This window comes from Zootoca vivipara, chromosome 4 (assembly GCF_963506605.1).
Source record: "Zootoca vivipara chromosome 4, rZooViv1.1, whole genome shotgun sequence".
NCBI lineage: Eukaryota > Metazoa > Chordata > Lepidosauria > Squamata > Lacertidae > Zootoca > Zootoca vivipara.
Window position 1 is genome coordinate 62,554,148 of NC_083279.1, and position 27,836 is coordinate 62,581,983.

The 27,836-nt window shown below is 44.3% G+C and overlaps 1 protein-coding gene across 2 annotated transcripts; it reads right to left on the minus strand.

Moving 5' to 3' along the window:
• Nucleotides 1-7,751: 7,751 nt before the first annotated feature.
• On the minus strand, nt 7,752-26,716 carry CD101 (CD101 molecule). 2 transcript variants are annotated; one of them, XR_009557487.1, is made up of 10 exons: nt 26,634-26,716; nt 25,276-25,653; nt 23,952-24,368; nt 20,620-21,009; nt 17,349-17,729; nt 16,106-16,522; nt 13,345-13,758; nt 10,817-11,212; nt 8,858-9,562; nt 7,752-8,127 (listed from the first exon to the last, which is right to left on the minus strand). XR_009557487.1 is itself a non-coding variant. In XM_060273651.1 (9 exons), exons 1-9 carry the CDS (start codon nt 26,692-26,694, stop codon nt 9,285-9,287), a joined length of 3,132 nt encoding a protein of 1,043 aa, XP_060129634.1. In that variant the 5' UTR covers nt 26,695-26,716; the 3' UTR covers nt 7,752-9,284. The 2 variants fall into 2 exon arrangements, 1 of the variants encoding a protein (XP_060129634.1); XM_060273651.1 differs by having other exon boundaries at nt 7,752-9,562.
• Between the last annotated feature and the right edge of the window lie 1,120 nt (nt 26,717-27,836).

Genomic DNA, 27,836 nt, shown 5'->3' on the forward strand with positions numbered 1-27,836 from the left:
CTCTCCTCATGAATTTCTTAAGCTTCCCGAAGCTGGCAATCTTGCAGGACCCTTTGGGGGATTAGAAAATAAAAGAGGGGAGTGGGAGACTCTGGACTTTTGTTGGTTGGTGGAGAAGCCATACACACACACACACACACACACACACACACACACACACACAGGAGGGAACAGGGAAATATTGCCATGCTGTTGGTATCAGAAGCCCTCCAACCTTGAACAAAGGAAAGATGTCTGCAGTTAAAACTTCAAGGACGGTTTTCTTTTGTTGAGCCTTGTACCAGGATGCATCTCGAGCTACTCAGATTGAGGGTCTCTCCCTCTCTTTTTACCCTGGCACAAACTGGATGCTAATGTTTACTCACCACTTGGATCATAACCACACATATATTTCAAGCATATTTCTAGCACTTTAATGGCTTCCCAGTTTACCCTTCACAGAGCTTCAGGACCCTTTAAAAAAATGCTAGTTACCAGGAGAATTTGGGGGAAGCTATGTTCATTAAAGGACACGGGTGGCGCTGTGGGCCTAGGGCTTGCCGATCAGAAGGTCGGTGGTTCAAATCCCCGCGACGGGGTGAGCTCCTGTTGCTCGGTCCCACCTCCTGCCAACCTAGCAGTTCGAAAGTACGTCAAAGTGCAAGTAGATAAATAGGTACCACTACAGCGGGAAGGTAAACAGTGTTTCCATGTGCTGCTCTGGCGCCAGAAGCGGCTTTGTCATGCTGGCCACATGACCTGGAAGCTGTACGCCGGCTCCCATGGCCAATAATGCGAGATGAGCGCTGCAACCCCAGAGTCGGTCATGACTGGACCTAATGATCAGGGGTCCCTTTACCTTTATGTTCTTTAAATATATGGCATGGATGTGACCTTTGTTCTGATCTTTAGGAACAATTTCCCTTCTTTAACCTTTCCCATCATACCCCTTTCGTAGTTGGTAAGACTGAGGGAAAGGTTCCTTTTTCAGTATTTTTAAATTGATGTGGGCCACTTTGGGAGACATCCTTGTCCGTGAAGCAAATAAGATTGGAGAAGTGCCATTGCCACTTTTGTGAAATTTTTTAGGGTAGGTGTAGCAGGACAGATCCTGAAGCTGAGACTCCAATACTTTGGCCACCTCATGAGAAGAGAAGACTCCCTGGAAAAGACCCTGATGTTGGGAAAGGGGACAAGGAGAAGGGGACGACAGAGGACGAGAGGGTTGGACAGTGTTCTCGAAGCCACCAGCATGAGTCTGACCAAACCGCAGGAGGCAGTGGAAGACAGGAATGCCTGGCGTGCTCTGGTCCATGGGGTCATGAAGAGTCGGACACGACTAAATGACTAAATAACAACAAGCCACTGCATTGTCCTCCACAGGTTATTGCACTCCACCATCCATCTTCTCTGGTCACTGGCTGGTCTGGTGTGACTCATAGTACAAGTGAAACAAGAAGTGGTTCCCCATCCTTGGTTTAAAAATGCAAATATAAAACGCAAGAGAGAACAGCAGGGTATCTAGCAGACTATGAAGCTCAGAATAAGGTAGTCCCCCTGCCCTCTCAAAACCCTCTATAGAAATCTGACCTGCCAGGATGCAAGCAAACCGATAAAGGTTTTAACAATGGAAGATGAAAAATATGACCTTATTTATCTCTATGGCCTGGAAGACATCCAGAATGATCAAATGGCAAAGCTCCCAGTGTTTGACAGATGGAAACAGCGGGATGCGCATGTTACACCGAGCGAATGATTCTAGTGCAGCAGTGAGTAAATATGTTCTTTCAGGGGAGTCTAGCAGCATGAGTCAAAATCTTCATTTTAAAGCATGTCACTTCATCCAGCACACAAGCTGCCTTTTAACACTGAGAGGCCATGAAACATACGATTGCTCTAGGATTTTAGACAGAAGGAGCCCCTGCTAGAATTGTGGTAAGAGATTCATCGCCCCAGTTTAGAGACACTGACCTAAAGCCTCATCTGCACTAGACATTTACAGTATATCAATTCTATACCACTTTTGACGGTCATGGTTTCCTCAAAGAATCCTGGGATTCTGCAGTTTGTTAAGAGTGCAGTGAATTCTCAGGAGAGTCCTACCCGCCTCACAGAACTACAGTTCCCAGAGTTTTCTGGGAAGAGGGAATAGTTGTTAAATCAGCTTAAGTCTGTGGAGTGGATGTGCCCTGAGAGGATACAAGTGCCCGGACTGGGCTATGATTTGGAGAAGAGGAGAAGCCTTGCCTGATGCTTGGCTGTTTTGTAAGCATTACAAATTATGCACATTTCAGCAGCCAGCATGTCTAGGCAACAGATGTGACACCTGGAACACAGGAGAGATAAAGGAGAAGTTTGGAAGGGGAATAATCTTTAAATAAGATTATGCTGACACGGGGCTTCTTAGGCCAACACAATGAATTTGGATAGTTTCCCCACAGCCACGCTGCTGACATGGTTATCTCCTATTTACCCTCAGTAAGTTTCAAATTATGATGGCCTAGGGCAGCTTTCTGGGCCAATGGGAGTTCTGGTTCAAAACACCTGGGAAGGCATCAGACTGGCAAAGGCTGGCCTAGAAGGCTGGCTGTGGCAGCATGATAAGGAAGGGGCAGAGAACCGCTTTTTCCTCCAGGCTGCACGGCAGCTGTTAGCCCTCCTCAAAGGGAAAATTTCCCACTTTCCCCCCCAAGCTTTTGGGCGTCACATGCCAGAGCCACAGGCAAAAGTTGAGATGGCTACTGGTCCGAATGGGCAGAGCAACAGGTAGGAATGTTAAGCTGCATACACACCATAAGGCACCCCCTTCCCAAGAATTCTGAGTTAATGGTTAGAGTTTCTGTGAGGAGCCACAGGCCCCCATGGACCAGTTGAAAACTGGAGGGCAAAAGAGCAGTGTGGGGCTATTTGAAAGTCCTTTCAGAAATGGCTGGCACTGAATTAGTTGGCCCACTGGATGCCAGACAGAAAAGCCTCATCACACCAATCCTACCTTATCTCCTTTATGTGGATGTGGAGAGTGGGTCTCTCCTCTCCATTTGTGGTGGGAGTGTAAATATGTTGTCAAATTCTGATCTCCAAAGTGTTCTCCACCATGTGGAGTCTTTTCATTCAAGGTTTCCTGAGAGGCACCTGGTTCAAAAAGGAGATCCTGTTTTGCAGGAAGGGGTGGGATCTGGGAGTACAGAAATTGCTCATGAAAATTCATCCTATATCCAATTCGTTAGCAATAATATGGAAGGTGGGGGGGGAAATCCCTAGAAATATAGGAGCTCTCTGCCAAGAGTGTGTCTTTCATGTCCAGACCCTGGGTGAATACATATGATTGCACCAAATAGCAGCTTCTTACTTCAGAAATCCACCCATGTGTACAGTTTCTGCTGATGTGATGATTAGAATTTTTCCACACACCATTTAGAAAACAGAGCATCTGAGGTCTAGTTCAGGCAAACAGCAGGGGTGAGGTGACAAAACTGTTCCTGGATTGTATCCACTTCTGATTGAAGTGTGTGTGCACATTGTTGAGGATGATCATTGAACACTCTTCCATGTCACATGCTCCTTTTGCTTACCAGGTATCATTGAAAAGAGTTCTAGCATCTCTTACTCCGCAAATGTCAGTTTCGCACATGTGATGACCCCACTTCCTGGGAATTTTATCCATGTGGCTCTTCCTACGTGGTCTGAAGTGGTATCGGTTAGAAACAGTTTTACCACCGTGTCTGCAGTTGCATAAAATTGGCCAGTGTGTGCCCTCCATTGCTTGGCCAACATTCAGTGGTATCCATGCAGGGTACCCACCAAAAGCCATACTAATATCTTTATCCACCATGAATGGCCTGGATTGAACTGAGGGCATTGGAGTCTGTCAGGGTGCCAGATGTGCTGAATAGGTGCGCTTGCGCTTTTCTTCCTATCATCTTGTGCAGATGCACCCACAGGCGATCCATTGTCCCTCTCCCAGCTCTATGATTCTGACATTTTGCTTCATAAGTACAGCTATTTAAAGCAAAATGACTGGACCCCCCCCCCCCCAGCCCTGATACAACAACTCAAAGAGGCAAACAACTCTGGCTCCAACCTAATAACCCATGCAAATATTTCAGCTGAGTAGAAACAGTCCTAGAGAGAATCATAAAAAATAAATAAATCCAACATAAAACAGACATAAGCAGATCCAAGAAAAGCAATTATTTACAGGCGCAGAGACCTAGTAAAAGCAATTAGGAGGCTTGATATTAAGAACTGATTCCATCTTTAAAATGTTGGTGGGCCATAAAGAGATGGAAGCAAGAGGGACCCTTTAGGATGGAACCTTGCCTCCTCTTAACGCTATCAATTCTCCAGTTAATTATCTGATAATCACCACTGCATTCATCTGCAAAATAAATACCCCATGTAAATTTAAATCTGCATGTAAATAGAGTAAGAGTTAATTAACACAACAATAAACTACCCAGCCATCTGAGTATTCCCAGCAACTACACTGGCCATTAATGAGAAGAGTCTATTACCGTTTGGTGCTCTCTGATTGAAATATCCTAGCCTAATGCATTTGTTGCAAAGGAGAAATTATCATTGCCATGATCCAAGGAGCAAGTCGGCCAATGATCAAGTAACTCAGGCAAATGTAGGTCTTCTTTTTAAAAATGAAGTGTGAACCCAAACACTTGGTTAATTTTAAACCTATGCTTACGTCTGCATTTACTTCAATGAGATTTATGGATATCCTTAAATATGTTGATATAATTTGCTATGCTAAGGGGAAAAGGGACTCCTCCCCACCAAAAAAAGAAAAAGAAAAAAGTTTGACACTCTGTACAGTAGGAAGTTCTAACCCAGGCATCCCCAAACTTCGGCCCTCCAGATGTTTTGGACTACAATTCCCATCTTCCCCAACCACTGGTCCTGTTAGCTAGGGATCATGGGAGTTGAAGGCCAAAACATCTGGAGGGCCGCAGTTTGGGGATTCCTGTTCTAACCAAAGAATTAGAAATTGGAGGCCTCATGGCCAAGCTTGGCAGCCCTGAAAGGCACTAACTGGCCTCCACTTGCCAACCCAAAGACAAAGAAGATCAGCAGACAATCCCCAGCTTCATCAGGTAGAGCTGAGAGAAACTCTTGCCTTCTGCGAATCAGTTTAGACAAGGAATGAGGCACTGAATATGATCCTCATCTCTCCCATGGCTCAAGTTGGGAGGTGAGCAGAACCACCTACCTGTCAAGTACCTGAGGTTAGAGTCAGCTGGTTTGGGCTTGCAAAGCATCGTGCACAGAGCTATGCAACCCCTGACAATCAGCTGATTGTTGGCATCTACATCACTCTGTAGATCACCTGAAAACTGCATAGTGCCACCCAGAGAGCTGAGCAAGCCCCAACAATGAGCTGATTGCACAGCTTTGTATGTCTGTCCTAGATCCCTTAGACTAATGAGCTGCCCTTGTGTGTGATGGTGTGCCCTGCCATAGAAGTGGTGAAGTAAAAGTCAGTTGCCAGCCCAGAGCTGTCTTGTTCTTTGCCTCAGGTAGCAAAATTGAACCTGTCCAGCTTGTGCTTGCTAATTCTCATCAGTCAATGCCCTATAAGATCCATTTGTCCCTCGGCTAGGTTTACTTTCAAGTTCCAGAACCCCAGCTTTAAAAAAGTCAGAGAACCATTTGCAAGAGAGAACCTCTGTGCTTTGGAAGGGCTGTGGTTTCCACTTCCATTGCAGATTCTCCCCAGTTCCTACTACAAGGTTGGAAATTCCTTCCTGATCCCCATTAGAGCACCCAAGTCGCTTCCTTATTCCAAAAAAGTCAGATATTTGGGGCAGGTGGGTTTGTTTCACAAGAGCTCCAAAGCAGCTTCAATTGCATAGCCTGAATGTATCAGGATATGATTGATCCCACCCCAAAATAGTGCCCCCTGTCAGGGCCTGAGCATCAGCACATCTAACCCCTCCAGAAGTATCAGTGGGCAGAACTTCTCCTCGCCCCAAAAGCATCTCAGGTTACAGATACGAGTATATACATCACCCCCCCCCTCATCTTCACAGGAGACGTTCCTCCCAGTGAACAAGGTGCTTCCAGATTGTTGTAAGTTTGGGGTAGAATTTGCTTCCATATGAGCGAATTCAGGTTGCCCCAATTCTAGCTGATTGAGGGATCTTGCATAGCTGCTTCCTCAAAAGATCAGGGTTTTCTTTATTTGCTTGTTTGATGTGAAATGCCCTGGATAATCCAGGCCAGCAGCACTTCCTTTGACGTCATGTCAACCAACCCAACCAACCCAACAAACAAATTAGGATGAATGCTCCTTAAACAGTCAATTGTCTTGTCTCCCTGCAATCAAATTAGGGTGAATGTTCAAGAAACAGGTCCTCTGGGACCTCACTCTGGGATACCTGGCCACCGCCTTGCAAGCGTGGCCTCGCTCTGATGAGAACTTCCCTGCCCAGTCCTCGTCTTTGCCTCTGCGTCAAAACGCATACCTTATTCCCTGAGTCCTTCCGTAATCCTGCTTCTGAATTCCTGCCTCTCAGAACATTATCTGACTCGAGCGTATGCCCCACTTCATTAAGCCCGTAAGCCACTGGCTGGATGGTATCTTCCTTGTATCCGTTTGCAATTTAAAACAGGCACTCGCTTTAGATCAAAGAAGAGGCAGCAACAGCGGGAAGAGAAATTAGAATCTCATGGCATTTCCCTTCGATTTCATTGCCACTGTGCCGTCTCACTCATTAGCAAGAGAATGAAATCTGTTACAGTTCAGGCTGCCGCTGCCTTTTATCCTGTGGCCGCCGCATGACACATTATTGCCACATTTAACACCGATTGGTCACGGTCCTTCTCTTCCAAATTGGACAGTGCTCCACGCGCTGGTATTAAAGCCCCATCAGAGGGGGAACAAAGCAGCCTCGCTGCGACCCCCACCCCCTTTGGGTGTTTTCCCATCCTTCTCTTGTTATTACCAGTTCGTTTTCATGTGCTTTTTTAAAAAAAGTAAAATAAGGGAATGCTTTCCTCCTGACTGAATTTTCATACCGGATTGACAGCCCCAGAGACTAAGGCTCTCTCTGTCTTTCCCTTTCTTCTTTTTATCTGCACAAATGAACAGCAAAGAAACAAAGCAACAACAACAACCCAACCCCATACTCCTATCAGCCCCTTTTGGGCTGCTCTGTCTTGCCAGTGACCTGGCAAAAATCCCCTTTGATGGGAGGCCATCTGAATCTCCCCCTCAGTCATCCATTTAGTCCAGGGTTCACCAGAGTCAAGCCAGAGTTCCCCAAACTTGGGTCTCCAGCTGTTTTTGAACTACAACTCCCATCATCCCTAGCTAACAAGACTAGTACGGTAGTAAGAGATTATGGGAATCGTAGTCCAAAACCAGCTGGAGACCCTTAGGGAACCCTGGATAGTGTGAAATCTTGGAGGTTTGTTGTTGTTGTTTAGTTGTTTAGTCGTGTCCGACTCTTCGTGACCCCATGGCCCATAGCACGCCAGGACCTCCTGGCAATCTTGGAGGACCTCCTGACAATAGTACTCCTGGTCAGGGTTCCTGCCTGCCACTGATGTTCTCCTCCACAATACAATAAACTGGAAGGAGCATGGAGGGCATCTCTCTCCCCCCTCCCCCACACACTTTCAGTTTTTCTTTTCCATAGCAATGTTCACTAAAATGATTAAAACGTCATATAATTACTGAATCATAAAACACAGAACAAATGACCAACACAAATCAAATTAATTCTCTAAAAACATTTAGTGAAACAAATGATTTCAGCAGGAGATGAAATATCAGCATTGTAGGTGCATGTCTGATTTCAGTAGGATCACCGATGCCACTAGGCTAAAAAGCCTCAGCTCTCATTGAAATCTGCATTGCAAGTACCTTTGTATTTGCATATGTGCACATGTGTTTTCTAGGTACTTAATTCCTTGACCGTGTAATGCGCATTGTGACTTGATCTATAGTTCTTCTGGAGTTGCCTGCTCTCGGGGATGCCACTAGGTGTTTAAAAGGCGCAGGCCTGTGACATAGACTTGCATACAATTTGAAAGTGCTAATTTATAGAGAGAAGGGAATTTAGGTCTCTGATCAAATTAAGATAATGGGTGCTTGGGGGTCTCAGCAACACTGTGCCTTGAAAATGCTCAGCAGTCCTGTAAGCAAAATAAAATAAATATTAAGTTTAAAAAGAAAAGAAAAAAACAAGGAGAAGGCTCTGGAAACCTGGGGCAACAGATTCTTAGGGCCACCTGGCAACAACGTCCCTTGCTGCTTTGCCTTTTTTTTTTGCATGGCATTGATTCATTGATCACCCTTGGGACTAGTCTCAAGGTTGTGTTACCTTCTATACAGTTGGCATTTTTTTTTAAAAAAATGCATTTTTATCCCACCTTTTTCTCCAAGAAGCTCCAAGTGGTATACATTGTTCTCCCCCTCCCTCATGTAATTTCCACAACAACCCTGTGAGGTAGGTTAGGCTGAGAAACAGTCAACTGGCCCAGGTCACCCAGGGAGCTTCATCATGACCAAGTGGGAATCTGAGTCATGGTGTCCCAGGTCCTAGTCTGACTCTCTCTGCTACAAAATGCTGATAAAGTGTGTATTCTAAATGTTCAGTTCTTCTGGAATATGTCTCAGTGTATCCATGAAATAGATTAAGAGGGGATATCTGTGCGTCTCTGCTGTCTTGAGTCTTGTTTAAAAACCCACAGTGAATCACCTTAAATCTGAGCTTCATAAAACTGTGCAGGGTCAGCAGAGAATAGAATTAGAATGGGAGAAAGGCAGCGGGAATTTAAGTGCTAACCGTCTTTAAATTTAATGCTGAAATACATTCATGGCATTATTGCTTTATTATGTCTTTTTATGAAAGGTTAAAAGTACCTCTCTGCATGGTTAAAAAAGTACCGTGTTGAGTTCGTGCCCCACGAGTGACAATTCCATTTAAAAGAAGCACTGAGCCAGGAATTCATTCCCATGCGCTGCCTGAGAAGGCAAGAGAGTTCACTTCGCACTATCGGGAGGCAAGTTCTGGATTGTCAAATAAAACTTCCTGCTGCTAAATACCTGTTTGTGAGGATCCTCAGAGTCAAAAAGTATAGGAAGAGGAAGAACAAAAGAGGGGAGGGAGCTGGAAGTCAAACCAGAAACGAGAATGGTGATAGCTTCCAACATCAGTTGTTGACATCTGTCTGTCTCGGGAGAACCCAAATTGCCATTTGCTCTGATTGAGTGCTAAAGAGAAGTCTCCCCCAAAGTCACCAGAATTCAATGCAGCACAGAATGCCTCTCTTCACTCTTCAACAAATGCTCAGTCCTCTTCATTACCCTTGAGACGATTGGTTTCTTCCTCCACTATGTCTTTGTGGCTTTCGGCACTGAGCTTGGAACGGGATGGTGCCGCCATCTCAGCCGCTTCAACAGATGTCTTCTCTTCCCACACATTCAGTTTGTTCTTCTGAGCGCGTTTCTTTTTGAAGTGCAAGAAGAGGAAGGCAGTCATCAGGATAACAAACAGGACCAGAGGGTAGAATACAAGGAAACGGAACAGCGGTGGAGAAGAACAGATCTGGGTGGAACTGGTTGACACTGCAGGGGGGGGGGGAAACCAGGGAGAAAACATAGCTGTTCATTCTTGAATTTCCTGCATCTATGTAGGCTGCAAAAAGGTTGAATACATCTTTAAAAAATATTTACAGAATCTTCATTATCACCCATTCTAACAGATATGCAAAAGTGAAACATATGTGACTGAGTAGTTACATATAGATCACATGCATAATACACGGCATGGATTGTCACCTTTCCATTCTTGGAATGTGTCTGCACTGCCATTTTAGCACTGTTTTAGAATTTGCCATTAACTGCAAGCAATGTGCTTCTCCCATTTTCATAGGCCAGGTAGAATCTGTGTGAGATCGCATAAACGGAGACACAAACCACTAGGATAGCATTTCAGTCTCCTAAGACGTTATTGGGCAGAACTTAAAGTTACCATACTGCACTAAAAATCATGAACTGGAATTTATTAGCCAATTTGACACCATGGGACTGTTATAAGAGGACTCAGCAGAGACTGGAAGTGGCTACAGAAAAGTATTGCCTCTCTTTTTGTATTTATTTACACTGTTCATTTTTCTACATCTATTCATTCTCAGTGTATGATAGCAGGAAGTTGGTTGCTCCAACACTCATTGGATCTTCCACTTATTGATTGCTTGGTCTTTCGGCCTCAATTTATAATAGCAAAACAAACCTTCTGCCTCCTTTCTGTACTCCGAATGTGTAAGGCTTGTCTACCTACTATGTTGATCAATCAAAAGGGGTCACCAAGGGGCACGAGCAGTTACTAAAGTTCCTGCAGAGGCCTTTCCTGACACCCATAGGATCTCTACCTGCCACTGAAATTAGGCTTAAAAGAAGAGAATACTGTTGAGCTCAGATTCTGCTGTCTGGCTTCCCTTAGACACCTGACTGGTCACTGTGAGAAAAGGATGCTGGACTAGATGGACCATTGGCCTGATCCAGCAGGTTCTTCTAATGTTCTTATAGAAGAACCCATTACTACTACTCTTCTTCCTATTGCCTTGCCACATCCCAACCCCATAATTAAGCCCTCCTGTTCCTTCTTCGCCCCCAGTGTTTGGTGACCCCTTTTTGATTCCACAAGATGGAAAGTGAATGGAATAAATGTGAAGGGGGTGGAGCTAGTGTGCCCAAATGCTTCCTCTTATGTGTTTACTTTCCCCAATCTGAACTGTCTAAAGAGGGTAAGGATCACCTTTAAACCAGGTATAAGGCTGGAGAGTTCAGCACTGATATGCACCCAGGAGTCAGCATTACCTGAAGGGCGTACAACTAGCTTCCTGAATCCCGATTCACCCCATTCATGTTTTGCTCCTGCAGCACTGCAGTTGACAGCCTTGAACTCTTCCACCCGGCAGTAGAACAGCCCAGCATCATCCTTTTCCACATTCTGCAGGATCAGAAGAAAATCACCCACAGAAGGGCAGTGGGGGTGCAGCCTCCTTGCCATTGTGCTGTTGCCATAGTTAATGATGCCATTGCCTTTCATATTCACCAGGGTTTCCGTATTGGACTGTTCTGACACTCTGAACCAACTGATGGAGAAGTGGGAGGTGGGCTGTAATGGCCTCTGCAGAGTACAGTTCAAGGTCACGTCTTCATTTTCGGTGACAGTGATGCTGTAGTTCGTTCTTTCAACGAGTGGCTTATTTTCTGGTGGAGAACCAAAAAAGAGAGAAAATGTTATTTGGGATATTACATCACACCTCTAATCACTCTGATTGGCACTATGCATTCCCCTGTCCTAGGAACTGTTCCGGGACATACCAGAAATAGCTGGTCCAAGCTACACTTTCTGGGCCCCTCCAGACAGCTTTTTGTGTGTGTATTCATGATGATTTGCACACATGATGCTATCGAGGCAGTCTCAGGAGCAGCGCGGCAAAACAAGAAGTGCCGCCCTACCCTGCCACTGCCACCATACCTGCTGCCACCAGTGCCACTTCTCTGCCCATGCTGCTGGCTCAGTCGCTGGCGGAGAAGCAGCATTGGCACCAGTGCCAATTCTGGTTGAGATCTTATCAAAATTGCACACTCCACAAGATCTCACATGATTTCGGCCGATACCAGAGCCACTTCTGCCCGGATGGCAGGGCAGGCAGGATGCCCATGGGGCTGGTGCCTCAAGGGCCTCAGCCACCTAAGTCTGCCCAATTGCTGAGATGGTTCTGGGTGGTCTAATGCAATTCCACTATCAATACTGTTTGCACCTGCAAAGGTTTTGGAGCGTCACTTCCACTCAGTGGAGATCCTGTAGCTTCCTGCTGAAATCCCACATTCTTTTTTTAATATTACAAATGTTCTGGTTTGTTTTTATCCTGCTTTTGTTGTGCTATAACACCTCCAGACAGCAATATTGTAGTAGCATGGGGGGGGGGACATTGCAGAACAAATCTACTGCCAATGCACTGGTATTACATCAAGAAGATGTTGCACAATACACACGCAATCAAAAACCAGTCTGGAAGGGGCCCTGTGTGTCTTGCTGGAGCCAGAGATATTGAGGGGTAAGTCATCACCTTCTTAAAGGGTTCATAACTCCCCTACAATGTCTCGACAACGTTTTGGGTGTACCCGTGAGTAAGTCTGCTCAAATAGTGGAGTGGCTGTTTATAACAACAAAGTATTAGGCCATATACCTGGGAGATCTATCATTTCAAATAGCAGGAGGAGACCTACTCGCAAGCAGGCATCTCAGCCTGCTGTTTGTCTGTATCTAACAACAACAACACCTGGGGCATGTAATGTTAATGCAAAAGGTAGAACAAAGGTGAATGCACTAAATTGGGGGAATTAAGAATATTGACTTTTGGGATCTTTACTGGAGGCAATTGCGCACACACAAACACAATTGCATTGGCGATAGTAATGCCTTGCTTATTTGTGGGATTTGAAACAGACCAGTAATGAACCAATGTTAATGTCTCTGCTCCGGAGACCCGGCAATCTCCACATGACTCTTGTGATGGTGATGTTAATTTATAAAAGAACAAAGTTTTAAAGGCAGTAACAGGGCCAGCTCTAGGGGAAGGCTGGGTGGCATGGGGAGCCAGGGCTCCGGGCTGCCGGGGGGGTGGCGCCGTGCTGCGCCCGCCCACCAGCCGCAGCAAGAAACGGGGCGGGGCCGCCGGAGTGATCTCCGCACCATGGCGCCAGGGCGTCTGACATGCTTAAGACGGCCCTGGGCAGTAATGTGCCAATGTAAGATGACTCAAAAGCAATAAAAATGGCTTTGTAGCTTGGAATACCAGAACAGAGACAAGCAGAGTTGATTAAATGCAGGCTTCCTCAACCTCGGCCCTCCACATGTTTTGAGACTACAATTCCCATCATCCCTGACCACTGGTCCTGCTAGCTAGGGATCATGGGAGTTGTAGGCCAAAAACATCTGGAGGGCCGAGGTTGAGGAAGCCTGGGTTAAAGTAAATGTTTAAAGCCAGTTTAAAATGCATCTACTGCTTTCATGGGCAGACACTCTCCATTGTGACCTTATTCCCTGTGCCCCCCTCAGAAAGTGGCACTGAGGTCTCCAGCGTGCCACCAAAGAGCTAAGCCATGAGTAGGCGGAGACAAGCACAGTGATGAGTGGTCTAATCTTCTCAGGCAGCCCAATGTTTTGTGCCAGTCCTCCCATTTCTGCAATGGTGCCCCAGCTTAGCTAAACCACCCTGAGGGCGGGGAGAGAGAATGGCAGAATCTCTTGTCATTTCAGGGCCAAAACATCCCAAATGTACCATGTTGGCTACCCTCATCTAAAAGATCCATGGATAAATAAGGTTGGCTACCTGAAAACTTGAAATATACCGTGGTTTTTCCAGATTCCATCGTTCCAAGTTTGTACCAGCCCCCATCTGTTAACCAGATCCATTCATCTACTGCGCAGTAATATTCGCCACGGGCATCATAACCCCCTGACAGAATAAGCAGCTGGTACAGGTGGTTGGAGACCTTCTTGTTATGAAACCTGGATTTCTGATGCAGAGAACTGAATGCTTCCCCATATTCCAATATGTTAGTGTAATTCGTTCTTATAATCAGCAGTGGAACTGCATTTGTGGGAGAAAATGGGAGAAAATACCAGGCAACTCCTAACCAAGAATTCTCATTGGTCAACGACCTGATTCTGCAATCAATTCTTACATCTTCATTGCTGGTGATTTCCAAAGACTTTACATCCATGTTGATTCTGAGATTGCTTTCTAGGATAAAAGGCAAAGAAATATAGTTACTAGCTAATATTGACACCATTATGAAAATGTGGAATAATAACAATATAATAAGTAATCATAGCAATTTTGCTTACTTTTGAATGTAGAATTACATTGTATTTTTATGCTGATTTTTTTGTTCTAAACCATTTAAAATGATATTGAAATATGAAATAGTATTGAAATTAACTGAATATATTACAAAAACAATCTATTCTAATATAAATTTTGCAGAACACAGGCCAAACAATTTTGTTCAAGCTCTTATGAAGACCATGATTCATTCATATCCTTAAAAAAATAAAAAATAGAGTGAGTTCCCATCTGGGTTTCAGGATTCCATCACATTTTAATTTGCTCCACTTCTCTTTACATTTTAGAACCTCTTTTAACACGCATATTTGCTCCACAAAAAGCTTTAGAAATCAGCACTTTATTCAGAGGTACCGTACTAGAAAGAAAGTAATTGCCCCCCCCCAATCCTAAAACCTTTAGCAATGATTATATAAGGTGGGCTAGGTTCACCCAAAACCTCAAATCATAAAAGGAATTATATGCATATCGTAAATTGCTGCAAATTCCTGCTGAATGTAAATCTGCCTCCAGTTTAGTTTTTGACAAATAAGAGCTGCTTGACAGTGGAATGGTCTCTTCCAGGAAGTTGTGGACTCTCCTTTTAGCAGAGATTGAATGGCCATCTGTCATGGATGCTTTAGTTGTGATTCTGGCATTGCAGGGGGTTGGACTAGATGATCCTTGGAGCCCAACTCTACAATTCTATGATTTGGCTTGTTAACCTTTCCAGCAAGTGGAAATAGCATCTTAATGAATCGCTTCCAAGAACACAGAGAAAGGCTGTAACAAGGGCATCCTTTCCTGCTTTCAATATTCTCATTAGATCCCAGAGCTCTGTACTTGATTTTCATCTGAAGATGCCGGTTACAGAAACCTGCTACAGTTTTTTTCCAAAGCAGATCTTGCTAAGGATAGCCAAGCTATTGCTTTTAAGTTTGTTGTCACCCACAGTGGCCTTGCTAAAGAGAGATGACTTGAAAGGAGAAATCAGAACCCACTTCAATTTAATTAACTGAGCACAATCTCCAAGTTCCTTCTCTTGCTTTGAACCCGGCTGCTGACAGTGCAGTCTCTTCTCTCTGCGGTGGCAAGTGAAGTATGCAAAAGAACCCAGCAGCTGCTTCCCATTACAGTAAATGCTCAGGCTGTCAATGGTGCATCTCTGCAAAAACTATTGTCTACCCACTGTGGGTGCAAAACCCCTAGTATGAGTCATTTTGAAAATACACCAAACGTCTCCCCTTTCCACAGCATTGGTCAGACGTATGGTAAGAAGTTATCAGCTTCCTCTAGCATCTTAACTTATTGCTTGTTCTTGGCAACCAGAAGAAAGGGGGGTTTGCTTTCACAAAAGAGGCTTTATTTTATTTTTGTTTATTTTATTAAATGTATATTCTGTCCTTCTTTCTAAAAGAGCCCATGGTGGCAGAACCATCACTGATACATGACAATTAAAAATAAAATCAGAACACATTTAAAGCATTTAAAAACAACTGAAAGTAATTTATAATTTTTTAAAAAAACAACAACAACAATAAACACATTTAGCAAATATAAGAACAGAAGTAACCAAATCACTGAGATGGGAATACCCTGTTTTCCCGAAAATAAGACATACTCATAAAATAAGCCGTAGCAGGATTGCTAAGCATTTGCGCAATATAAGCCATACCCCGAAAATAAGTGATAGGCGCAGTTCTGGAGGGTGCCAAGAAAGAGGCGAGGCTGGGCGTTTAATAAAAAATAAGACATCCCCTGAAAATAAGCCATAGTGCGTCTTCTTGAGGACAACTAAATATAAGACAGTGTCTTATTTTCGGGGAAACACGGTAGTGCCTTGTATCTGATACTTGTGCTACTCAGAATGAAAATGAATGAATAAATAAAAATGAACACAGGTAACTTGGGTTCATTAGTTTCAATTGGTCTACTCTGAGCTCTTGATACAACCAAGGATATTTGTTTTATCAGTGCTCCCTTATACATTGTTGGAGGGATTTTAGGGATTATCCATTCATAAAGCTGGTTGGAAATTTAAATAAAATAGAAAATTTTAATACAAATGTCATAAGGTAGGGCAGGGTCTTGGATATGTTTGGGGAAAGACAGACAACACTATGGGGCAAAATAAAATCTATTGCATTCAACATATTGTACAGTGATTTGAGTCATCCACCAAGACTATGAGAGACACTTCATGGAAGACAATGGCTAATACTGTTGCAAAAGGAAAAGGCCTAGGCAATGGTTTCTAAACACCTACCTGGTTGGGTGACCTTGATCTCAACAGGATTAGAGGATAGCACAGAAGCTGCTATTGCAGACAAGTTTCTGGCATCCTGTGAGTTTCTCCAGATTTCAACTTCACACTTATACATCCCTGTCTCTTGCCATGTGACACTGTGGATAAGGAGTTGGGATAAAGGAGAGGATTTTGTAATCTTGGTTTTCTTCTCAAATTGCATAAATGCCAATCCCCATTCGATGGTGCCTCTTGCGGTGACTTTGACCACTTGCTGATAGCCACCCCGCTTCAAGTGCGGCTGGAAGAGCCAGGTGATGGAGACTGGCACATTGTTGGTGATGTCATCATTACCAGCCACGTTGCAGAACAGTACAAGGTCTTCCTGCAGTTTTACATTTGGAACTCTGCTACTCAGTATAGCTTTCAAATTCTGCCCTGTTAAGCCAGAGAAAATTGAGGACACTACATCAACACCAGAAATACCTTGTCAACATCTCTCCCAAATGTCACCAAATTTCTACTTGTAGGAAAGTCTTGTTCACCTGACTATTTTGGACATTACACCTGTAGTAGCCAACATACAGTAGTTGCCATCAGAGTCTCAGTTACTTAAAGAGAGACAGTATTTTCCCTAACATCTTGTGCTACAGTGAGTTATCACTAGTCACTACTTGTCTAGAAAGTCAAGTCTCACTGCTGAGGTAAGGACAGATGTCATAAAGTATTATATTCTCTATCACATCACACCCATTCTGTTGAATAGATGTTTGCTGACCTGGATTGCTTCCAAGTCAACTGAGTCAAAATCACAAAAGCATTGCCTTGGGCTTATCAAGAAATAACCCAGCTTAGTTATAGACCATTCATGGAATGAGGAATGATGTTCCAGGAGTACTTTATACATCTCTGCAACACAGTGTTAGGAAGTCAAACCATTGGGTTCATATACCACCCTTGCCTTGTACTAGGGCTGGGTCAGTTCATCTAATCCATTCCTGTCCACTTTGAATGGGAGTGGTTCCTTGGGGTCTCAGGCAGAGGCCTGTGATATCACTTGCCACCCGATCCATTGAAACAGATGCTCTGATTGAACCTGGGACCGTCTGAATACAAAGCAAGCTTTACCAATGAACTATGGTCTCTTCCCAAAGACATATGTGTGTGCTTAAAGAGTTGTCATGTTGCGTATAACGTTTAGTTTGGATAATTAGACAGGATAGCTAGAAGTATGTGAAAGGGAAAGGCTATGGGATGAACTTACCCAGTGGTTCAACTCTTGTTGAGATTTCCTGTGTGTGCTTCCAGCTCCTGCTCTCAGACCACTCTGTCACTTCACAGCGATACAGCCCTGTATCCTTTGTGGCTAAAGTGTTGTAGATAGTCAAAGTAAACATGGAAGGGTCCCTCTTCTCTAACCTGAGCTCACCATGAGCACTGCGCTCCAAGTAAGAAGCACCTATCTTTAGTCTGCCATTTCGTTCCATGCTGGCTATGAGCAGAGGAGGATCTCTGTCCCTCTGGATATGCCACCAGTTCACAGATAGTGAATTTGCAGCTATACTCACATTACAGTTGAAAACCAAAGTTTCTCCTTCCATTATTTGTTTCTTATTGACCCACACAAACAGTTTCAAGTGGCTTTCTGTGAACAAAATGCAACGGGTTATATAGATGGATAAATCCGAATCAAAGGGAAAGAGGGAAGAAGACACAGAATAGGTTTGCATTTTGACACGATCTATTTCATAGAAGATCATCTTAGTTTTCTACTGAGCATTCTAACTGGTTAATGGGAAAGTTTCATTGACACATGTCCTCTACATTTCCCTTCTGATACATGTCCTCTTTTCTATATAGAGATCATCCATATCTTTATCGCCACTGATGGAGACAGTTTTCTTCTAAATGCCAGTTGCTGGGAATCACTACTGGAGAGTGTGTTGTTGTGCTGAGGTCCTGCTTTAAGGCTTCTCATAGGTCACTGTGAGAACAGGATGCTGGACTAGATGGGCCGTTGGTGTGATCCAGATGACTCACACTATACACCATCATGTGTTAAGATCTGAGCTCATTTTTCCATAGGACCAAATGCAAAGCATGAAGAGACTAAGTGACTCTCCCTCTCTCGCTAGGTGACTTGTTGTTTTCCTTAACACCGACATCACCAAATTCCTTGGTTTTACCAGATCACCGTGGCTGAGAACTCTACTGTCTCCTACAATCTATGCCTGTGCTCTTTGGCAGTAATATGGTTACAAAGTGTTGCAGAACTGGTCTTCTCTTCATTTTGTGAAGAAGGTCTGAAACAGATGACTTAAAATGGATCCCAAACATCTTGAGCTCCTCTTCCAACATTATCACTATGTCATCGCCATAATTCAGCTGTGTCTAAACCTCAAACCTGAGATTTCTTTAAATGAGGACCAAGAGGAGCTGAACCCTCCAGCACATATTCAGACTGCCAATGATCCTGAGGAATCATCAGCTGGACATTCCTGCGCACAGTGAGCAACCTGACCACCAAATTCTGCACCAGCTGAAGTTTCCACACCGGCTTCAGAGGCAGCCCTATGTATAATGCAATGCAGTAATCTAACTTAGGGGTTAAAAGTGCATAGACAACAATAGCTAGACTCAGTGGTGGAGCTTCATGCTCCGGCACGGGGGGCGGGGCGGTGGAGAGCAGACAGGGGCGGGGCTGGTGCGCGTCCCAGGGGTGTGGCATGCTGCCCGCAGGGGTGTGTGGCACACATCCTGGGAGCATGGCAAGCCACCAGCGCAGGTGGGGGAACAGCCTTGATGGCACCCTGCCAGGATTGCACTGCCGGGGGCGGTGTGCTCCCCCCCGCACTCCTCTTCCTCCACCAGTGGCTAGACTATCCCTACCCAGGTAGGGGCACAGCTGAAGCTGATGGAGTGGTTGGATTGGTGGAGAAATTAGAGTTCAAATTCCCACTTGGCTCACTTGGTGACCTTGAGTCACTCTCCTCCTAGCTTACTTTACAGGCCTGTTGTGAATAGAAAAGAGGAGGAAATAGAATCATGTATGCCACCCTGATATTGTTGGAGACATGTGGGATAGCAAAATTAAATAATCAATCAAATAATAGTATTATAGGAACAGTAGGCAGAATTTAATGAGACAAGAAAAAGAGGAATCTAGACATCCCTTGGTATCCATTTTCATTTGTCAAATGCAAATGCTACTCGTCAAAGAAGGAACCTCACAATTTAAAAAATGTTTTTTATCACTGAATTGTAGAGCTATGGAGATGTAGAGTTTTCAGCGATGGGAAGGAAGACTTCATGATCAGACCAGAAGGGTTAGAAAACTATTATGCTCATGTTTGTTACTCGTTCCCAATTCCTCCATCATTAAACTTAAAAATAGGAACAAAAGCGTATATGCCCCTGAACACTGAAATAAGCTATGGTATACTACATAAATCTAACTTGAAGGCGGGGGTGTTCATGAGATTGAAGGGAATGAGAGCTTTATCCTGAATGAAACTTTCATCTATTCCTGGACCACAGACATTCCTGTATAGTTGCCTCATGCAAATTTTCTACAGCAGTTTGCCAGATTTTTTTTTTTAAGGAGCACACTTGAAGCTGCATAGCTTTGTAAAAAGGCCCACAGAAATAGGACAGGAAATCATGGAACAAAGAGGTACATAGGGAGAAAATGGGGAAGTAGTGAAAGCATTAGAATGGAATCCTTAACAAATGAAGAAAAACTTGAGAGAGAGTCTGGAGTGGTGTGATGTCACCAGTCTATTCCCACTTTGCAAACTAAGGCTGGAGACAGGCAACAGTCCCGTCCCCCATCCCCTCCAAAATATGAAATCATTTTTGGAAGTGGGATACTAGTGCACTTGTGCATCCAACTAAGCAGGAATTTGTAGTGTTTCAAAAAGCTGTCAAATGTGTTTGTCTGAAGGTAATGTCAGGAAATGGCTTACACCACAGAGGAAGAGATTCTGCTCTCAAGCCACTTCCTATTTTCTATCTGTAGCCCACAACGGAAAGATGGTATCAACAAAAGGACACACTCATTGTTCACCATTTTAAGCCTTAAATTGTTATATAGTTGCACAATTCACCTCTCCCATAGGATTTTGGAGACTGGTGTTTGATTGCGGAATTTGGAGTCTCTGGTCAGTTCTGAATGACTTATTTTACTGTTGGATTGTCCCTTTCTAAGGGTACTCAAGGGTACCAGAGCCTTATTTTTAGAAGAGAAGCACTGGACTGCCCTATGCTACAGAATGGTCTAATTACAGTGTTTCCCAACCTTGTGCCTCCAGCTGTTTTCGGACTACAATTCCCATCATTCCTGACCACTGGTCTTGCTAGCTAGGGATGATGGGAGTTGTAGTCCAAAAACATCTGGAGGCACAAGGTTGGGAAACACTGGTCTAATATACCTTTGAGTTTTGGTTTAGAGTATGCTAGCAAAGGGCATCAGTGAACTCCAGTCCAGAGGCTATTCCTATATTTTGTTTGGAGGGAAAGTGTTTGGCATGACTGACCTCTAGGCTTCACATCTATGTCAATGGCTGATGAAGACTTCTGTTCTGCGATAGCAAAGGAGCCAGTGGGAGTCTGCCCAACTTCAGAAACGAAACAGCTATAGGTGCCTTTGTCCTTCAGTTCCGCCTTGTTGATTCTGAGGATGTACTTATCATTGGTCTGCTTCTTCACTAGGAGGTTTCCCAGAGTATGCCGTTCCTCATTGTCATTTTGAAAAGACAAGGTGCCATAATGATCAAGACTAGCCATCACCATACCATGATGGCGCCAAACCACCTGGAACCATCTGTTTTGCTTATTCCGGGCTTTCACAGAGCAGTTCATCTGCAAGGCTTCCCCTTCCAGGAGAGACCTCTTAGCAACAGAGATGTCAACATCAAAATTTTTATCTGTGAAAATATAAATCAACAGAGATGGTTAAGTCCAGATTCAATTTTGCCTTTCAGTGCAATAAGCAGGAGTATCCATACTTGACGTGTGACATATTTTCATGGGCATCTTCCCCCAGCAATTAGATTAAATTTGTAAAGGATCTGAATGTCCTTATGGGGAATGGTTGAGGGAGTTTGGTATTTTTAGCCTGGGAAAGAGGAGACCGAGAGGAGGGATGATAGCCACCTTCAAATATCTACATGGAGGATGGAGCAAGCTCTTTTCTCCAGCTCCAGAGGGTAGGGCCCAAACCAATGGCTTCAAGTTACAAGAAAGGAGATTCTGACTAAACACCAGCAATAACTTTCAGACAGTAAGAGCTGTTTGACTGTGAGAAAGTCTCCCTCGGGAGGTTATGGACTCTCCTTCCTTGAAGGATTTTAAGCAGAGGTTGGATGGCCATCTGTCTTGAATGCTTTAGTTGTGATTCTTGCATTAATAATAATAATAAAAATTTTATTATTTATACCCCGCCCATCTGGCTGGGTTTCCCCAGCCACTCTGGGCGGCTTCCAACAGAAAAATAAAATAATCAATTAAACATTAAAAGCCTCCCTAAACAGAACTGCCTTCAGATGTCTTCTAAAAATCTGGTAGCTGTTTTCCTCTTTGACATCTGATGGGAGGGCGTTCCACAGGGCGGGCGCCACTACCAAGAAGGCCCTCTGCCTGGTTCCCTGCAACTTGGCTTCTCACAACGAGGTAACTGCCAGAAGGCCCTCAGTACTGGACCTCAGTGTCCGGGCAGAACGATGGGGGTGGAGACGCTCCTTCAGGTATTGCAGGGGTCCCTTCCAACTCTACAATTCTATGTTTTCCAGCATGAAAGTGGGAGGCTGATGGGGGCTAAAATGTGATATGCAAAAATCAGCTTCCCTTGTTAATGCTACAGCCACGGAACCAGGGCAGTTTGGGCAACTTCCCCACCCCTTACACTGCCTTCTTCCTAGGAATACTGACATTCAAAGACCATCTTGGCTGCGAGTCCTGGAGGACCTGCTTCCTGAAAATGTGACTCTCCAATGTTGCTGGACTACAACTCCCATTAGCCCCACAGTCAGCATGTGTTGGCTGGGGCTGATGAGAGTTGTAGTCCGACAACATCTGGAGGCACCAGTAGACAATACTGACCAGTGACCTGACTCAGTGCAAGGAAGCTTCTTACATCTCCTGTGCCCCTGTGCTGTGCATTCCCTAATATCAGTGCAATTTCAGAGCTCTCGCTCCATGCATCCAAAGGCCAAGGCACGGCAGCTAATCATAGCTTGAGCTGCTGGTCTAATTGCTTACTGCGCATAAATTATCCAGGGCATTGAATGCAGGCGCATAAATAATTCAGAGCAGAAATCCCGAACAAACGTTTGCCATTCACAAATATTTGCTGAATATCTTATGACAACAACATGGAACTCTTCAACCACACAGTTTCAGCCTGGAAGTGGGTTAAAAAAGCATCGCTCTTGTTGAGACAGGGTGTGTGCTGTGTGCTCTTCAATTTAGGTTGCAGCTCCCCTGGGGTGAATGAGGATGTGGGAAGGCATCACATCCCTTTCTCCATGTTCTTGCAGCACTAATCCCACAGCAGAGCTCAACAGATTGTAATTCAACAAATGGGGAGATGGAGGAGGGGAGGAGGATATAGAACTTCAATAAATGTTACGTGGAAAGCGGCAATTATAGAATCCATTTGCCTAATGCACTGGTGCTAGGTATGTACCAAGGTGCAGGATTTGGTGTTAAATCCTCTGATTAGCAGAAGGGGTGAGCAGGCCTCTATTCCAGCACTCAAACCTTGTCCTGTCCCCTGTTACATCAATCCTTCCCTCCCCGATCCCTACAATACACAGCCGTGCTGCAGAAGAGACCACAACCTGGGTCTCCTGCCGCCCTCTGGCTCGAAACGCTACATGATTTTTGTGATCCACGGAAGCTGTCGGTGCTGAGACAAAGAAGAACTAGTCGCAACCGAAACGAAAAGAAGCAGAACAGAATCGACCAGCTAGCTTTCATTTCCCTAGTGTAGGAGGATCACGTTTCACAGCTGTAGCAACTGAAAGAGTGGGGGGGGGAACCAACCTAAACTACCACTTCATCATCATCATCAGTAGTATTTGCGTTAAGCACCATGTATTATTTAGCCAGTCTCATGGTTTATGTCTGCATGATGTATGGTCCTTGATTCCTCCCCCCACTCCAGGATGTTAATAGGACAAGCCACACCTGGATCTGATAGAGTAGACAGTCTCTTTTCTCTTTGCATAGATGGAGTGCTTTTCTCTTTCATTCTTCCATAGCTTTATTACAGTAGCTTAGAGCAGCAAAATGTTAACAACAACAACAATCCAGAATAGCTGATTATATAAAGAAGCACTGACAAACTAGTAAATGAAAAAGCCAGAGTTGTTTATACATAATGTTACTTTTTGATGCTCCAGCTGGCTCCAAGGAGATCATCAGCTGCAAATTAAATTTTATTTTATTGTGCCCTTCCCAGGAAGGTCTTTAGAGTAAAATATACAGCCTTCCTGCTCGCACCATCTCACATGACTGAATTAGTTACAAAGTTTGCATTCCAAGCAATAAAGATTCCTAAGCAACTTTTACAAAATGGTGAAGGAGTACTGTTCTAATCTTGTTTACATTTTCAATAATGGAAAATTGCCTCTCTTGCATTTTTGAATTTCTTTCCCCTCTCGTTGTATGGAATCAAATATTTGTTTTTGGGATGCGAAGCCTATCAGAGCTGCATAGAAGGCTTGGAGTAAAATGGCGAACCAAGTTAATTGTGTGCATTTGCTGGAAAAATACATAGACAATTAATCTCCCACAGGCTCTCAAGCAGCTCATAGCTTTTTTCAGGAATGGCAGGATATATGACTGGTAGAAAATACAATATTACCCAGGCTTCTGATGGTCAGTGATGTTTTGTCTGTCTGTTTCCGGGCAATATCTTTCCAAGTTTCATTGGGATCTTGAATCCACTCCACTGCCTCACAGTACACTTCCCCCTGGTCTGAGGGTTGTATGCTGACAATGGAGAGCTTATATACTCTGACCCCAATTTTGTCTAGCCTTATATCTCCTGAGGAAAACCTCTGATTGTAAGAGGATCCTGGTAGTAAGACAAAATCTCTGGACAGGGAAAGGATCCTCTGGGCTTGTCCATTGCCTCCTTCTGGAAGAAGGTACCAGCCGACCGAGAGGTGGGTGTGTTGGACTGTAGCTGTTGACACTTCGCAAATGAGTTCTAATGAATCCCCTTGGTCTCGGATGAGAGCCTGTGGCCTCATGGTGGCAGCGAGCAGGTCTGGAATTACTAAAATGAAATGAAATGAAGGAAGAAATACAAGAAAACACAGATGGATGGATGATCACAGATGCATACAGAGCCACACACTTCTGTTAGAAGAAGTTACAGGTAGGTAGTTACAGATAGAAGTGTGCATACATACGAAAGCTCATACCTATGACAAACTTAGTTGGTCTCTAAGGTGCTGCTGGAAGGAATTTTTTTATTTTGTTAGAAGAAGGTCAGACTACAAGTGACTGGCCAGCATCCATTGAGTCCCCTGCAGTGATTATTTTTAGGAGGAACTAATCAGTGGTTCTAAGGAATGTTTATACCTTACCAGTGCTGGACTTGGAGCAGGGAGAGCCAGATCCAGATCCCCACCCAATTAAGTCACTCTCAAGACTAAACTGCCTCAACACAGGATTGTTGTGAGTCATTAGGGGTTCAAGTATGCCACCCCGGCTTCTTGAAGGAAGAACAGGATTTTATAAATAAAGATTCCCTAACCCTTGGTCACACCTTCCAAGCCCTGTCCACATAAAGCAAACTAATGGAGCCTCAGAGGTCATAGGCAGAACAGTTCAGCAAAGTACATGAGCTGCTTTGCATCTCCATTCCAGTGCCTCTTACTTAGCAGCTGTTGCAGAGTGGAGCTGGTTCGCCAGCTGAATTCAAAAACATCCACATTTACTATCTAACATGAGCCTGAACAAACTTTCACTCTCCAGTTGGAGCCGAGCCAAGCAGCCATGTATGACAGCTCTTTTGAACAGCTTCTGTTTTTGCTGCCTGCGTGGAATGGCAAAATCCAGCAGTGCAGTTAAACACCTGACAAGCCATAAGAACTGTCTGGTGGGCTGTGCAATCAGTTTTGCGGGGCAAAGACTGTTGAAGGTAACTGCTAAGTGGTCAGTGAATAGTCATATCATACCGAAAAGGTTCGTTTTGGCACCATAAGTCCCAAGGTAACCAGTATCTGTGCTGGGTGTGTAACACTCATACTCGCCGGCATCCACGTCTCTGAGCTCAGTGATGTGCAGCAGAACAGAATCTCCTCGGATCCTTTCTATGTAGATTTCCCTACTTCCAACGCGCTGAGAGTAGATAGCATAAGGAAAGGAGGCGTCATCCGTGCTGATAATTTGCAGCTTTCTATTTGGGTCCGATGGCCGATGAATGGACCATTCGAAATTCTGCTCCATTGGTCCCTGGTAACCACTGACATTACACCAGATGGTGACGTGGTAGCCTCTTGCTCGATATAGAAGTCCTTTCTGAATGGATACTATCCTTTCTCCTGCACAGAGATCTGCATGCAAACCATAACATGGCAGCAGAGTTTATCAAAATGTAATCAAGTAAAGCTGGCTTTCTGAACAAAGTGCAATAAGACAAAAGTAACGGGTGAAATGCAAAATGGCAAAACTCTGATGTTCAGTAGCCTTACATCAGAATTCACAAATACTACAGGCTTGAGCAAAAGTTAAATTAAAAATAATGAAGTGTTTTTATTTCTTCATTTCCCCCCTTTTTTCTTTTTAAAAAGGTGCTCTACATATATATTCTATATACACACGCAGCTATAATCAGGTTTCAAACTTTCTTGCCCAACCAAGCAAACTGAATCTATAACATTTGATGTTAGCTACAAGCAACCAGCTGTAGGATTACACACACACACACACACACACACACACACACACACACACACACACAGTCTAAATCTAAAAAGGCAGTGATGGGCACCAACTTGGATGGCTTTAAAAGAGGATTAGCCAAATTCAAGGACGACAAGGCTATTTGTTACCATGATGGCTATGCTCTGACCCTAAGGTTGGAAACAGTAATTATCCTGGACATCAGCTTCTGGAAACCCCAAGAGAGGAACAGTGCTCTTGTGCTCAGGTCCTGCTTATGGGTTTCCTAAAGGCATCTGGTTGGCCACTGTGGAAACACAATGCTAGACTAGATGAGCCACTGGCTTGATCCACAAGTCCATCTTCTGTTCCATGAAGGAACACCACACTCATGCCCTACTTGTGAGCATCCAAAACTTCAGTGGCCAACCTGGAGGAGGTCAACATAGTTGTAATACAGCAAGGAATTTCTTGGTTTCCAATGGTAGGGAGCTTGTGGCATTCCAGATATTGTTGGACTCCAACTCCCAACAGCCAGCATGATCAATGGTCATGGACGATGAGGCTTGGAGTCCAAAGCATCTGTAGGGTCACAGGTTTCCCTGTCTCTGTTATACTCCTATGAAGGCTAAATGCATTACATGAAACTCACCAGACAGCAGGAGGAGCACAGCTGCCAAGCACTGGATAGGTCCTATTAGTAGAAAGAACATACTTTCTTCCTCTTCGGGGATTAGAATTCTCTTCTCTAGTTGAGCTCCAGCAACTAACCTTGCCTCAATAATGGTGGGGAAGTTGTCTGTCACAATGCTGTTGTGGCTTCCTGTCTTTTCACAGAAGACAGACTGAAGATGCAATGTTTCTCAGAAATGCATAGAAGAAGCCGCATACATTAACTTAGAGCAGGGAGGGAGAACTGGTTACCCTGCAGGGACAACAACTCTCACCATTCCTGACCACTAGGCATCCTGTCTGGGGATGATAAAAGTTATTTTTAAAGAAAATGTGTGTCTACTCAGAAATAAACCTACTGAGTTGAACAGGCAAGTAAGTATAGGATTGCATCATTAGACAACCAAACTCTCTCAACTGTTAGGGAGTGTTTATTCAGGCTATTTTACTGTAATTCACAGATCATTTTAAAAAAGACATGGCACAAAGGAGAAAGGGGATGGGGAGAGGGGAAGAAAACAAGCAAAACGGGCACCGATTCTTAAACATACAAACTAAGGCCTATGGACCGGTGAGTTTAATTTGCTCTTTTTGTAATTGGTGACCTTCTTCCTTGTTATTGCTTGCATTTTCATCTTCATATGAAAATAGAAATTCATCCAAAGTTTTGTTTATATCAGTGGTTAGCTAAATGCCTCTGGAAGCTTCCAGGTTGGGGGTGGATGTGATGTCCATCACCTATTGTATGTCTGTGGCATTTGATTATTGGGGTACCAGTGAGACTCACCATTGAAAGGTTCAGTACATTCTCAGCCCCCAGGAAAAGTGTTCCTGTCCCAGGCTCCAGCTAGCCTGGGTGTGTCGTGACCTCGTTGTCCAGCAACAACTTGGACAATGTGTCTCACCAGCTGAATGGTCCAGGGAACACACCAGACAGGAAGCCATGGAACACAGGAGACATACCTGCCTTCAGTCCAGTGGGGTGGCATTGTAAGAGATTTCAATTATCCAAAAGTGGGTGGCGTCTGGCAGAGGTGGACTGGATGCAGAGGTTTGAAAGGCCTCAATTCATTTCCAACTTTCCTTGGAGCAAGTTGCTCACTAGGAGCTCTCCATGGTGCTGTCTTCCCAGGTCAACTCCTCCAGAACAGACAAGGAGCCTTACAGGAGTCTTCGGAGCTTG